Source organism: Staurois parvus, unplaced genomic scaffold (genome assembly GCF_062004578.1).
Source record: "Staurois parvus isolate SC_StPar_1 unplaced genomic scaffold, SC_StPar_1.0 ptg000673l, whole genome shotgun sequence".
Taxonomy (NCBI): domain Eukaryota; kingdom Metazoa; phylum Chordata; class Amphibia; order Anura; family Ranidae; genus Staurois; species Staurois parvus.
The window spans coordinates 1,015,921-1,030,347 of NW_028318469.1; the positions used below are offsets into that span (position 1 = coordinate 1,015,921).

Below are 14,427 nucleotides of genomic sequence, written 5' to 3' on the forward strand. Positions count from 1 at the left end.
ACGTGATCAGCTGTGTCCAATCACAGCTGATCATGATGTAAACACACTTCCTGGTTATTGGCAGCACTCTCCTCATGCCTTCACAGCGTGAGGAAAGTACTGCCGATAACTGGCAAGTGTGAAAAGAGACATCTGCACTGATTATCAGTGCCCTTATTATCAGTGCAGCCCCAACAGTGTCCTTCAGTGCTGCCTATCATTTCTAATCAGTGCCCAGCAGTGCTGCTAATCAGTGCGGCAAGCCAGTGCCCAGCAGTGCGGCCAGCCAGTGCCCATCAATGCTGCCAATCAGTGCTGCCAGTCAGTGCCACCTATCAGTGCCCTTCAATGCTGCCTATTAATGCCCTTCAGTGCTGCCTATCAGTGCCCATCATTGCTGCATATTGGTGCAGCCTCATCAGTGCCTCCTCATCAATGCCCACCAGTGCCGCCTCATCAATGCAGCCTATCAGTACCCATCACTGCTGCCTATCAGTGCCGCCTATTGTTTCCCATCAGTGCAGCTTCATCGTTGAAGGAGAAAAACTACCTGTTTGCAAAATTTTATAATAGAAGACAAACATCCCAAGCACCCTCCCCCCAAAAAAAATTTTTGTTTTCTTTTCATTTGTTTACCAAAAACTAAAAACCCCAGTGGTGATTAAATACTACCAAAAGATAACTCTATTTGTGTGAAAAAAGCTATAAAAATTTCATATGGGTACAGTGTTGCATGACCGCAGAATTGCCATTCAAACTGCAACAGCACTAAAAGCTGAAAATTAGCCTGGCCAGGAAGGGGGTAAAAGTGCCCGGTAGGCAAATGGTTAATCTAAAAGTTTGGTTGCGTTTTAATGTTTTTAAAAAATGTTGCATGTACATATTATACTGTAGATGATAAAGCATGGAAATATTTAGCCAGCTTTTATAATGACCAAATATTCCCTTCCGGTGTTTGTGTTTGGCATCTCCTGAAATGGAACGCTTACTGAATTGTATTGACACAACATACCTGGTCCATTTGGCAAAAGGTAACAACACAGGCGCCTCACTAGGTTGGAAAGTTGAAGAGAAGAAGGACAGCAGCCGACAAAATGGTAAAACACATTGTTGTCAGGGCTCTGTGTGAACAAGCACAATGTAACAAATGTAAAATCCATGGTGTTAATGCAGCATACAGAATTTTGCACATAGTTTACAGACGCAGAATATTTCACGACAGCTCACCTGCATTATTTTACCAATACTGGCAGCTAGAAGAGAAGATTTGCCCATGCCAGGCTGTGAAATAACCCAGTAGAGAGAGGTACTAGAATTTTCATTTGTGTTTGGAGCACTAGCTGGATCCATGTAAAGGAAGTCCACGATGTTCTGTAGCTCCAACTCCCGGCCCAAGAAGAACTGCTGCTTCTGCTGAAGGAATAGTTGGTGCTGAGCCAACTCTGTCTGCTGCCTGCAAATACATATTAAAAGTAATTTACACATATTATTTCCCACTCATCAGGGTTTATAATTACAGACTGCAAAGACTAAAAGTCACTATTGCCATCTGTCTTTGAGATGCGTTTTTCAGAGATGCAACAGTATTATCCAGTTGGTTGATGTAACTATTTAAAGGAAAAGTTCACCTTTGGGAACATGTAACATGTTCCTGATCCTGCAGCCACCGCCCACTGCCCCCCCCCCATTACAGAAGTATGGGGAGAAGTTCCCCATACTAGCTATCACTTTTTAAAGACAGCGCAGCCAAATGGGACTCTGTCCACATGGCCACGTCATTCATTCACAGTCATCTGTGAATGAATGGACTACAGGTCCCAACATCCTTAGCTGCTGTCAGCTTGTTGTCCTCAATGAATTACCATGGCGCTATGGTGTGCTGTGTTAGTTCATCGATTCTTCATGTCAGACATATCTGCTTGCTTATAAGGGATGTACGAGCAAGCAGATACATTGACAGTCTGCGGGAGACCTGCATGGTATCAGCTATCTGCTAATCACTGGTGCAATGCTTTAGAGCATGGGTGTCAAACTGGTGGCCCACCTGCTATTGCCAAACTACAAGTCCCATGAGGCATTGCAAGGCTGACAAGTACAAACATGACTCCCAAAGGAAAAGGCATGATGGGACTTGCAGTTTCGCAAACAGCTGGAGGACTTACATCCCTGCTTTAGAGGCTCCTAACACAAAAAAAATAATAAATGCATTTTTTTACCTGCAAAAAATTGTGCAATTATTTTTTGTGGAAAGGTGAACTTATCATTTAATCATACGAACCTTGATAATGATATCGCTTTATGACTAAGTATGCTGAGGTGTGAAATGCCTCAATATTTTTTATTGATGACTAATTGGTAATAATCTTATTTGAATTTATTAAAACATAGTTACATAGTAGGTAAGGTTGAATAAATGGACACCAGTCCATCCATTCAACCTGAGTGTGTGTGGTATGTGTTTGAGACTACAATTTTCCATATCTATACATTGCATTCATTAGGAAACACATTTAAAAGTGTTTTGAATTTATCTTCACTTCCCACTGACATCACCAACTGTGGAAGGGAATTCCGCATCCTTCCCAGCCTTATGGTAAAGAGCACAGTTTAAAATTGAACTTCATTGTGTGGCTTCATATCTTCTTTAGAGACCTTAGGTTAAATAATTTCCTCCCAATGCTAGAGTCACCATTTAATTTAAAGGTTTGTATATTGTGATCATATTCCCTCTTGATCATCTCTTCCCCAGAGCGAATATGTTTAATGTTTGTGATCATTCTTCATAACTGAGATCCTCCAGTCCCCTTTTAAATTTTGCTGCCCTTCTCTGGACTCTCTCCAGTACAAGCACATCCTACCTGAGGATCAGTAGCCAAAACTGGACAGCATACTCAGGATCTGGCCTAACCAGAGATTTATAAAGTGGTAGAATTATAGTCTTATTTGATAAATACCCTTTTTAATGCATGATAATAGTTTGCTGGCCTTGTTTGCTGCAGCTTGGCATTGCATGCTATTGCTAAGCCTGTGATCTACTAGGACCCAGGGGCAGACTGACCATTTGGAAACTCGGGCACTGCCCAAGGGCCCGGGATCAGTAGGGGGCCCCATGAGATGCCCCTGGTACCTTTTTCATAGGCTTTTTTGAGTTCGGGCAAGGACACAGGGGCCCCATGATCCCCTATTGCCCGGGGCCCCATGAGTTGTCAGTTTGCCTCTGCTAGGACCCCCAGATCTTTTTCCATGCTGTATTCCCCCAGAGGCTCACCCCCAGGCTAGTAACGTTCATTCAGATTTTTAGCTCCAAAGTACATTACCATTTTAATATTAAACATCATCTGTCATATAGCTGCCCAGTTGCTATAGAGTTGCTGTGTCTTGTTGTGAAGTTATTGCCCTGCTTAGCTTTTTAGCATCAGCAATATTGCTTATTAACATGTTAAACAGAATTGGTCGTAGGACAGAGCTCGGGGGCACACTGTTAACAACTCCAGACCATTCAGAAAATCACCGCCCTCTGCATGCGCTCCTGCAGCCAGTTTTCTATCCAGGTACATACATTCTCATTAATGCCAAAAAAACTTATTTTGTAAATTAAGCATTAATTAAACTTTCAAAAGGTATATGAGGATCCTAGAACTTTTGGAATTGTTTAGAAAGCCCCAGTTTTGTTTTTTAATTTTTGAAATATGTTGTATTTAGATGCAAGGATTGTATAACGAAGTGCACTAAACACAGCCATTCTAAAAAGAGTAATGAGAAAAGATTTAGTGGGTATTCAACCTTACACCATAATGAAAGCTTATGAGGGACAGGCAATACATCCCCCAACCACCGGAGGCACATACAATAGTGACTATGGGGTTAATTTACTAAAGAAGAATAAACTGTGTACTTTGTAAGTGTAGAGCTTAGTAAATGGAGAGAAGATCTGCTGACTTTCACCATCTAGACATGCGCAAGGAAAAATGCTGTTTTTGATCTTCCTTGCATGTAATTGAATATGTTTTGCAAAGTGAATCTTCACATTTACTAAGCTCTGAAGCAACTGCACTTGCAGAGTGCACAGTCTATTTGCCATTACTAAATCAACCCCAAAGTTATAGATTATCTCCCAAGCAGGTATACTTTGTGAACCAAAAGGGAAAAGGGGAGAAAGGTTATACTAAAAGAGAGACCAAGAGCCAGAATAAAACAAAAACATGGACATGAAACTAAAAACCCAACTCCAATATTTACATCATACTATTTTGTTAGAAGTCCAATAATTATTATAATCTCATGGTTATATATCCATGATAAACTTAACTGTGGGAAATTGTATAGAAATTGCTAGTAAAAGCTACATTTTAAGATGGCACGGCAAAGATCAGCACCAGTGAAATAATGCACTGAACATTTGCTGTGATGCTTTCACTTCCAAATTCCACGTTTCCGTTCATCCGACCTGAAACCAGGTGCTTGTTAATATATAATGAAAAAATGTTCACTGCAGTTTGCTACGAAGGCAGGGTTACAAAGCAGTCACTAAATACGTGGAGGCTGCCTACAGATTGTATTGTTATGGGTCTACTTACCAAGAAAGCTGCTTTTCCTGTCTGCTGATTTGCTCTGAGAAAGTCTGAAGAATTTTTGTCTTTAGAAACTGCAGGATCCAGGATGAGAAATCATCAGAAATGTCCAATCTTACCTACATACAAAACCGTATCAAATTAAAGGAAACCTGTCATTTCATTTGTACCTGTAACACAGATGTTGCACATTCTAAGTTGCCAGTTCCTGCCTTTAGAGTATTGTGTAGGTGGGGTCCAAAAAGTCATATTTTCATAGGGTTAGTGTTTGTGACATTTTGCACAAAATAAAAGGATACTAGGCTTTTATTAAAGTGTTACTAAACCGAGGACCCTGCATTCAATATATCTGGTCTCCCACAGTAGACAGAGCATGGAAATGCAATTATTACAGTAAATATAAACTGATAAATACATTTTATCATCAGCAGTTAGAGCAATCTTGTGATGTCTATCAGTGTCCAGAAGAGCACTGGTTAAAGTTTGTAGGAGGAGTTTTCATTCTCCCATGATTTTCCTATGAGGCTGCAGGACCCCTGACCCTCTATCTGGACAGCGCTGATTGGCCCTGTACTGATCACATGCACTCTCCCAAGAAAAAAAAGATCTCTATAGCAATACACACCCAACAGAGCATGTGCAGCTTGCCCCCAAGGCTCTGTTCTATCAGCAGATGGATTTGGGACTGTGGAAGAAGGGAAAGATCTGAAGACAGGATCAAACATCCTTTTTACACAATGCAGAGGATTAACCCCTTAGATTCCACAGTTAGTATAACAAGCATGCTTTACTCCATTTACAGTCTGATTTATTGTTGTGGGTTTAGTAACACTTTAAAGTACAACTTTTTTTTAGTTTTGTATGGAGTAGAGATGGATTGGAAGCCTGGTCAGTTTTTATTGCTGTCTGTACCCCCATTAGAGAGATTCACCCTTTATTTGTGTTGTGTATACCATTATCATTGAAAGCGAAAGTAAAACACAAGAAAAGTAATGAGGGAGGGAACCTCCAATGGGGACACTAGTTCTGATGACCTGGGGGTCCCCATGGAATACCCTTAATTTGCAAGGATTTCCCCCCACTTCCTGTTTTGCTATGGGACAGGAAGTGAAGGGAAATCTCCGTAATGGGACACAGATGACAAAAAAAAAATCTTGCAGGGGCTACAACCCTTCCTTCCCTTATCCAAAATGAAAAAAAAAGTTTTGCCTATTTTAAGGGAAAATAATTACAACAGAGCTTATTTGTAATCATGACACCTAGTGCAAGCAAATCTGTGAAATAGTGAACAACTTTAATGCCCTAATACCTGACTAATTTTCTAGACCAGTAAAAGGAAAATTCAGGTTTGATCTGTTGTGGACTGAATCAGTGTGATCTATGCAAAATTCTGGTCTCTGTATATCAATTTTATTAATAAAATATGTTTACTATGTTAATATTTTTTGTTTTATTATACTGAGGACAATTTATATTCAATATGGTAGAAGCATTTCACAACATATTTGCTTTCTTCCACTTGTTTTAAAAAATAATAAAATCCTGTTTCCATTGGAAATGCTGCGCTACATCTAAATATGTTACAAAATAGAACCACAAAGAAAAAAAGTTTAAGCACTCCGGTAACTATTCATTATTAATCATTCACACCATGCAATCTTTACACTATAAGCCACCAAGAAAAGGTTATAAAATTAGATATACCCCTTCCCATTCCAATATGTGCAATTCCATTAAAAACTGACAGAACTGTCTTATCAAAAATAAACTAAATGCAGTCTCCGCATCTATTGCAGATATCAAAAGGCTACGCAAGCCTAAAGTGCATGTAGGAACATGATGTCTGTCTCAAGTGGAAGGAATGTAGCTAGAACCAACACATTTTTCATGCATTACCCTTTGTTATAAATCATGTCAGAAGATTTTGGTTCACCTCTTCTCTCCTTTTCTTTCTCTTACTTAGTTTGTTGTTTTAGTTAGGTCGAATTGTGTAACATGTTACACGTGTACTCCTTTTGTAGTAGTAATTTCCGCAAAACCAGATAAAACTCCAGACTCGGACTTCTGAAGGAAGCAATTCATTTATTAAAAACAGCGCTGTTTTGACTCAACAGATGGCTTGTGCCCTCATCTGCTAAGTGAGTTGTAGAAAATTTCTTACAAGCGTATGTACCAATGATTACATCACAAGGCATACATTCCTTTCCTACTTTCTATACACTCAAAAGGCTTCCTAAACTCTACAGAATAACCTTGGCCAGCAACTAGAGATAAGAAAATACCAGCTGCAGACCCATACACAGGAGATAAGGGAGGGGGGAAGATGAGCCAAAAACCTTGCTTCTACAAACACAGGCTGCTGGAAGTGTTAGAGTTTAAAGGGGAACTCTACAACATCTGGGTCCAACCATACTTCATGCCTTCACATCATCTAAACCAGGGGTGTCCAACCAGCGGCCTATGGGCCGCATGCAGCCCAAGACAGCTATGAATGAAGCCCAACACAAAATCGTAAACTTACTTTAAAATGTTGGGGTTTTTTTGGAATGTTTTGCAAAAATGCGCAAACACATGTGGTCGATGAAACATTTGACAGTGTCTCTTTACTGTACTTTTATAAGTTTTATCTTCCTAAAGAATAATATTCCACTCCTTACTATCCTGCCTTATTCATGTCATCAGTTTTAAGTGAGCAACTTTTTTCAAGGATGCAGCACATGAAGGGCAAAATTAGAACCAAAACATCTGATGAGCACTTTGAGAATTCATACTATATCCATCAAACCAGATATTCATGTGCTAGTTTATAAAAAAAAAAGTGTCAAATATCGCACTATTTTTTGTTTTCCTCTTTTACTTTTATAATAAAAAATATTACAAAAAATGAAGTTATATTACTGATGTAGCCCAGTGCTGGCTAACTTACCTGTGTCATCGCAAAACATTTATAATAAGAATTATGCTGAGCTAGCGCTCCCTCTAGTGTTTAGCTGCAATAGTGAAATATTGTTCAGAGGCACAGAGAAAGAGAGGAGGGCCCAACAAAAGAGCCGAGGATTGTGGGAGGTGTAGTTCAGAAGTTTGAATTTGCACAGGGACCAATACCGTTATGAACTACAAGTTCCAGCCGGCTGGAAGAGGAAGTGGAATGCTGGGATAGGATATATATATATATATTTATATATATCAGACACCCGACGAAGTGCTCTCTTGGGACCACGGGCTAAACCTGAGAGGAGAGACCTGGCTGCTTGTGAGAGTTTAGTAGGCTGCGTGGTCCAGACAGTGTGGAGGATCTTCAGTGGGAGAGTTACATACATACAAGCAGATCAACTGTCCCAGTTGCCTGTCGGCAGAGTGACTATCCAGAGTTGGCATCACCATCACAGTTACAGCAGAGTTCCAGTGTCCCATGGGGCTAGGCCTGATGCCCCTAAGCTGCTTGCAGATTCTGCGGGAGCCCTTCCAGGTCATCCTGAATCCCATGAGCCGCAGTGTCATCAGGATTGGTGAGCAGGCTGAAGCCCACAGTGTGTACACTCTTAACTAGGGTCACTGCATGCAGACATCGTTACTATACATCTGATTGTAGATCAGTCACCTTTACCTGGAGTCATTTACCTACATTATCAGGGATTGCTGGTCACCATTGCACAGCAGTCTCTTTGGGCTCTATTTAGCTAGCCAAATATTCAGAACTCTCGTTTCTTCAAGACACTCTTTCACTACTCTTCAAGCCAAGGACTCTGTGCCTCACATCGGTGATTATATTAAAGGGGAACGCTATTTAGAATTTGTTTATAACATGTATTATACATCTAGCTCTCCCAAAGAGTGTTGATATTTTAGTACCTGTGGCATCAGGATTCTAAGGGAGCAGTCTGACACTGTAGAAAGGTCCTTCTCCCTTTCATACCTGAGGTCAAAGGCTCTCCTTGAATATATTTGAATTGCTGTTGACCTGTTGTGTTCACTACTGCAAGTAACTTTGTGTTTCACATTGAGATTAGTAATCAGGTTACTGCCTTAAGAAGTATTTGCTTTAACTGTCTGCAACTAAAGAACCATTAGTAAATACTCAGTTGTTTACTGCAATTTGGTGTCTTTTAAATCACGACTTCTTGTGCATTATGTCTGAACACAGGGTGTCAGAGGTGTCAGGAGGCTCGCAAGGTCAGGGCAACCTTTGGGGACCATCATCTTACAGCAGCCCTCACGAGGGTAGCACTACACTCATATAGGTACATTAATTATATCAGGGATCACTAGCTTGTGATCTACCCGATTTTTTTCTGATCATCAGCTGTCCTTATTGTCAGTATATTTTATGTGTGGTCCAAGACAATTCCTCTTCTTCCACTGTGGCCCAGGAAAGTCAAAAGGCTGGACACCCCTGATCTAAAACGCTTGTGATAAGTTTTGTATGGTGTTAATACTGATAATTAATAAAGAATAGTTCCATGAATGCCTTCATATGTTCCTTATTTTTGGTTATATGATATATTTGATAAATTTTCTTTTTATTTACCTTCTCCATTCCAGTAGTGCAATCAGTGCCCATCACTTGGCATTTGTACTTCAGAATTTGTTCTTTGGGAAAGCGATAACACACTTGTTCCTTGAGTGACTGTATGAATAAAGCATGAAGATCCTTGTCTTGATATCGTGGAAGATCCTGTAATGATAGCTGAGACAAAAAAGACGTATCTCTTAGGCAAAAAGCAGCATTAGGATTACAGTTCCTGTAAGCACCATGTAGAATCTCTGTTCCTGTTACAGACACACCATTGACCCAGTTATATTCTTCAAAAATCTCTTGGGGAACTTCAGCTGCTTGAGGTATCCAGCCAGCTCTGAAAGTGGAGAGGATGAGCAACAGTGAACTTGTAGCAAAAGAGGCATAAGTTGCAAAGGGAAAAAAAATCTACAAAAATGGGTCACAATTTTTTCCAACTCCAGACAAAACTTTTTTTTTTATTTTTCTTTGGATTGGCTAGGAAAGGGTTAGAGCTATTGTGTGGTTACTTTACATGTTCCCTCTGGGGACTCTTTCTTGTTCTGACAAGTGTCATCTGCTCAGGAAGAGTAACTCTTCCCAATGGAGACACAAACAGCAATGATGACCTAACAGAGATTCTAACCTTTCCCCATTGCCTGAACAAGAATAGTTTTGTTTTTTTTGCTTCATCAGTGGGGAGATTTCATCTTACTTCCAGTTGTGTCTCACACCTTTCCAATAGGCAGGAAGTGAGGGAAATGTCCCCAGTGGTAACATAGCAATCATAATTCTGTTTTTAACAAAAGTGTAGATTATGAAATAGTATGAATTACAATTAAGAGCTTCTCTGTGGTCACTTATTCATTGGAGAACTGTAGATGATTGGTTACAATTCTATATCAGACCACGGGTAAACTGATATGTATTTGGGGAACTCATTGATAAAAACAGGATTTTTTAAAGGGCTTGTCCTGCTTGGAATCTTGTACATAACGAAATACATAACCTATCAAAAATTTAACTGTACCACTACCCTCTTAGGATTTGCAAAAGAGTTTTCAGGTCCTCCTATAGTCCTGCACAGCCAGGCAACATGCATCTTCACACAGGCTTGCATCTAGAGTCAGAGATTAGACCTTGAGCTTGGTTTTGTTATTTTTATTAGGGGATTTGAACTGGGATAGGGTTAGGGGTGTACAGGATGCTCAAGGGAACTGATGAACTGAGGAAAACTTCCTGGAACTGATTACAAGCCTCCACACGTAGCACAGTCTCTGTTGGAGAGCTAGCCAGTGTCTCCTAATGTACTACCCCAGACCCTAAATGAACTCCACTTCCTTCACCCAGCAATCTGGTGATATCCCTGAACAGAGGAACTGGTGCCTGTTGCTTTAACCACTTGTCTATTGGGCACTTTCACCCCCTTCCTGCCCAGGTCAATTTTCAGCGCTGTAGCACTTTGAATGACAATTGTGCGGTCATGCAACACTGTACCCATATGAAATTTTCGTCCTTGTTTTCACACAAATAGAGCTTTCTTTTGGTGGTATTTAATCACCACTGGATTTTTTTATTTTTTGATAAACAAACCAAAAACTGAAAATTTTGAAAAAAAAAGTTTTTTTCTTAGTTTCTGTTATAAAATTTTGTAAATTAGTAATTTTTCTCCTTCATTGATGTGCGCTAATGAGGCTGCTGTGATGGGCACTGACAGGCTGTGATGGGCACTGATGAGGAGGCACTGGTAGGTGGCACTAATGGACATTGACAGGCATCACTGGTGGGCATCCACAGACATCACTGATGGGCACTGAAAGGCAGTACTCATATATGGCACTGATAGGCGGCACTGTTAGGTGGCACTAGCTGGAACTGTTAGGTGGCACTGACTGGCGCTGATAGACGGCACTGACTGGCACTGATTGGCAGCATTCATAGGCTGCACTGATAGTTGCCACTGAAAGGCAGCTCAGATTTCTGATATGTGACATTGATGTGCACTGGTAGGCACTGATATGTGGCATTGATGTGCACTGATGGGCCCTGACAGGTGGCATTGATGGGCAATGACAGGTGGCACTGATGGGGCTACACTGATCATCAGTGCCCTGATGATCAGTGTAGATGTCCCCTCTGAGGAATGCAGATTACCGGCTCTCCTCTGCTCACAAGCTGTCAGCGTAATAGCTCGTGAGGAGAGAAATTCTGATAACTGGCATTTCCTTATTCACATGCGATCAGCTGTGACTGGACACAGCTGATCACATGAGAGAGCCGAAGTCATCGGCTCTCTCCGCTGATCGGTGATCCTCTGTGTTCCTCTGTGTTCCAGGGACACAGTGCACCACCGATCGTTGCGCTGCATGCCCCCAGGGGCATGCACGTGTGGTTAGAGTAGGAGGACGTCATATGACATCCTCCCAGAAAGAGAGAACCACCTTGCGCCCCTCATTTTCTTATATGGCGGGGGGGGGAAGTTAAAAAACGGACAGTCCCAGACAGGTGGCGAATCTGGTTTCCCACCAGAGTTCTCCTTCCTCTATCTGCTCAGGGTTTACAGGGGTACTCACTCAGATCTTCTCCTGTATCGCTGATGGGTTAGTGGCTGCTACCAGGCATTCTATCTGGGCTGCTCCTTCCCTGCTGTACAGGTGGTCTTCTCTCTAGGGCCAGTGAAGCCCTGAGTTTTCTTCCTTTCCAGCTCTGCTGCTTGTAGGTGGGCCTCTCTCTCCATCTGGGCCCCCTCCCAGGCTCCTGCCTTCAGCCTCACATCTTCCTCTCTGGTTTCCACTTGAACTCTCCTGATGTTGAGCAGGCTCACTTACTTTTAAGGGTTGTCCTGGCCCCTTGCCTAGCCTTCTGTTGGGGATTGGCCAGGATCCCTCAAGTGTACAAGCCAGCCACTCCTCAGATCCACCCAGTGCCTCTAGACCTTCTTCCAAAGCTCTGAAGCAGGGGGAAATTCTAGCGGGGCTGGCCTGTAGAGCCTCTCAGCCCTCACCACAATTTGACCTCCTGACTATTGCACCCAGGCTGCTACTCAGCCCTCCTCTCTAACAATCAGGACTCTAGCTCCCCCTAGCTAATTAGGAGGGTGCTACATAACAATAGCTCAAATGTTTATTGAAATGCAGTTTGAGTTATTAATGCTCAGCAAACAGAGAGGAGAGGAGAAATGTCCATTGATAAAATGGTAAAAAAAAATAATTGACAGCAGGTTTCATGCTGCTCCAGAAACCTGGGAAGGAAGAGGAAAACTAGTACAATGAGTGCCATGAAAAGGTCATCAAGTACCCAGAACAAAAATGGCAAACTGAAATCTCCCCATCTGCCTTCCTCCTCCTGGAAAGAAAAATGTAACTGCATTGGTGATGTCAATGTAAGAAAAAATGTCCCTGTGCTGGTGATGTCACTGGAAGGGAAATGTAAGGGAAAATGTCACCAGCACACCGAGGATCACCAATATGGGTCCAAAAGTTTTAATGAACGATCACATAGTTACAGCAAGACAACGTTTCGGACTCTCGCAGGACCCCTTCATCAGGCATGTGACAACGTTGCCTTGCTGTAACTATGTGATCATTCATTAAAGCCTTTGGACCCATATTGGTGATCCTCGGTGTGCTGGTGACATTCTCCCTTGCTGATTCTGTTCGGTTCCAGCCGACGGTTGCTGCAGCATCCACTTATACACACAGCCATTTTTAACGCAGGAACGTGTGCGTTTGGATTGTACACTTGCATTCTGGAAGGGAAATGTGTCCCTTCATCACTGGCATTGCTAAGAGGAATAGAGTTGCATCTGTATCAATGGGGACAAAATGTCCCTGCATCGGTGGTGTCAGTATGAGGAGGTCTGCTTTGGCATCTATATCAGTGAGATGAAAGAGGAGAGGTAGCTTGGAGGTGGGATCTGTGAGGTTCATAGAACTAAGGAGATTTTTGGGTGCTCTGGGGGAGAGAAGGGGTGCTGAAGGGCTCTAAAAAAGGGTGGAGTTTAAGGGGCTTTTGGGAGTTCTGAGGAGGTGAGGGGAGATCCAGAAATAAGTTGTCTCCCCTCTCTCTTTCTATTCACGCACTTTTTCTACCTTTTTCCTTAGTACAGGGCCCACTGGGAATAAAGGCAGCTTCTCCTTCTGCCCATATCGGGTCATTTCATATGTCACACATAAAGTCGAGACAGTCTACCCTTACTCCCCAGTGGTGCTGCTCCAGAGGTGGAGGTATGCTCTTAGCAGCTACCCACTCTCTATCCTGCCCACAGCAGGCTGCATTTGGAGGGAGGAGAAAGCAGAATCCACCATCAAGCAGCCATAGGAGGTCCCTGCTAATTCTGACAGAAGTCACACTGCAGTGAGGCACCAGAGAACACAGCAGCCAAAGCTCCCTGTGCACCCACCTTCATAAACATATTAACACAGAGCCCAGGGCATGTGCTCCTTCTACCCGCCATCCCCTTCCTTGTCCTGACCCTGAGTTCAACATTGTTTTCTATTAGAGTTGTGCTTGCATTATCAGCTTCAAATTAGTCCAATAGAGCAAAAGGCATGGAGGGCCGTCAGTTGATCCATTATAAATACCATAATACCCACGTTATGAAATAGTTAAAATGATACTTGATGCAGTTTGAGGACATTTGAACTGAAAATATGACTGTTGAAAAAGCAATGTAAAAATTATTTACCGTTCACCTAAAAGTACCACCATTAGTGGCTTTCCAAATGTGTCCTGGTGGCATCGATCCAGTTCACCTAGGCAAGTAGCAAAAATCTTTCCTGAGGGAGTGTCTTTAGGGATCCCCCATCTTAAGTCACATTCAACAAGGCACATATTGCGGGCCTCACACCATTCCCTGAGCTCTGGGAATACCTGCAGTGATAATAGCAATGAAAGCACATCTGAGATCAGAAAAGGTAAATGGATAGCAGCAAGGTTAATTCCCATTTTTTAAGGTTCATTTAAAAGGAAGTGAAAAAAATGCATTATTGAACTAATCAGCAATAATTGAATGTACTTCAACTGAGAAAAGAGATGAAAACCACTTTGTACATAAAAATGCATTTTGCAATGTGAGCACGCATATCAAAATGTACTTGACAATTAGTAAGTATAGATAGGATTACATACACAAAACTATCAGAAAGGGTGATTAAAACAGTAAGCAAAATTACATATTCTCACTAATGCTGGCCATGGATTATGCAATTTTCTTTCCTGCAACCATGGGTTGAAGAAAAGAAAATCACTTGAATCCCTCCCACAGTGTTATTGTAGTCTGACACCAAGAGGTTTCCCAGCAGACAGAATACAATGGCTTTAGCTGCCTGTAGTGATCCTACTAAAAAACCCAACAGGCTGGTTGTACTGAAGTCAATTGAT

The 14,427-nt window shown here is 41.9% G+C and overlaps 1 protein-coding gene across 1 annotated transcript in view; it reads right to left on the reverse strand.

The window, feature by feature from the left end:
* LOC149447689 (telomerase protein component 1-like) overlaps positions 1–14,427 on the reverse strand; it is a 49,798-nt gene that overhangs the window by 22,894 nt on the left and 12,477 nt on the right. The window contains exons 3-7 of the mRNA XM_089652192.1: positions 13,733–13,917; positions 9,079–9,403; positions 4,557–4,669; positions 1,207–1,432; positions 992–1,100 (exon numbers count right to left, since the gene is read on the reverse strand). Of these exons, the coding sequence (XP_089508318.1) occupies positions 992–1,100; positions 1,207–1,432; positions 4,557–4,669; positions 9,079–9,403; positions 13,733–13,917 (958 nt within the window). The remainder of the gene's footprint in view (positions 1–991; positions 1,101–1,206; positions 1,433–4,556; positions 4,670–9,078; positions 9,404–13,732; positions 13,918–14,427) is intronic.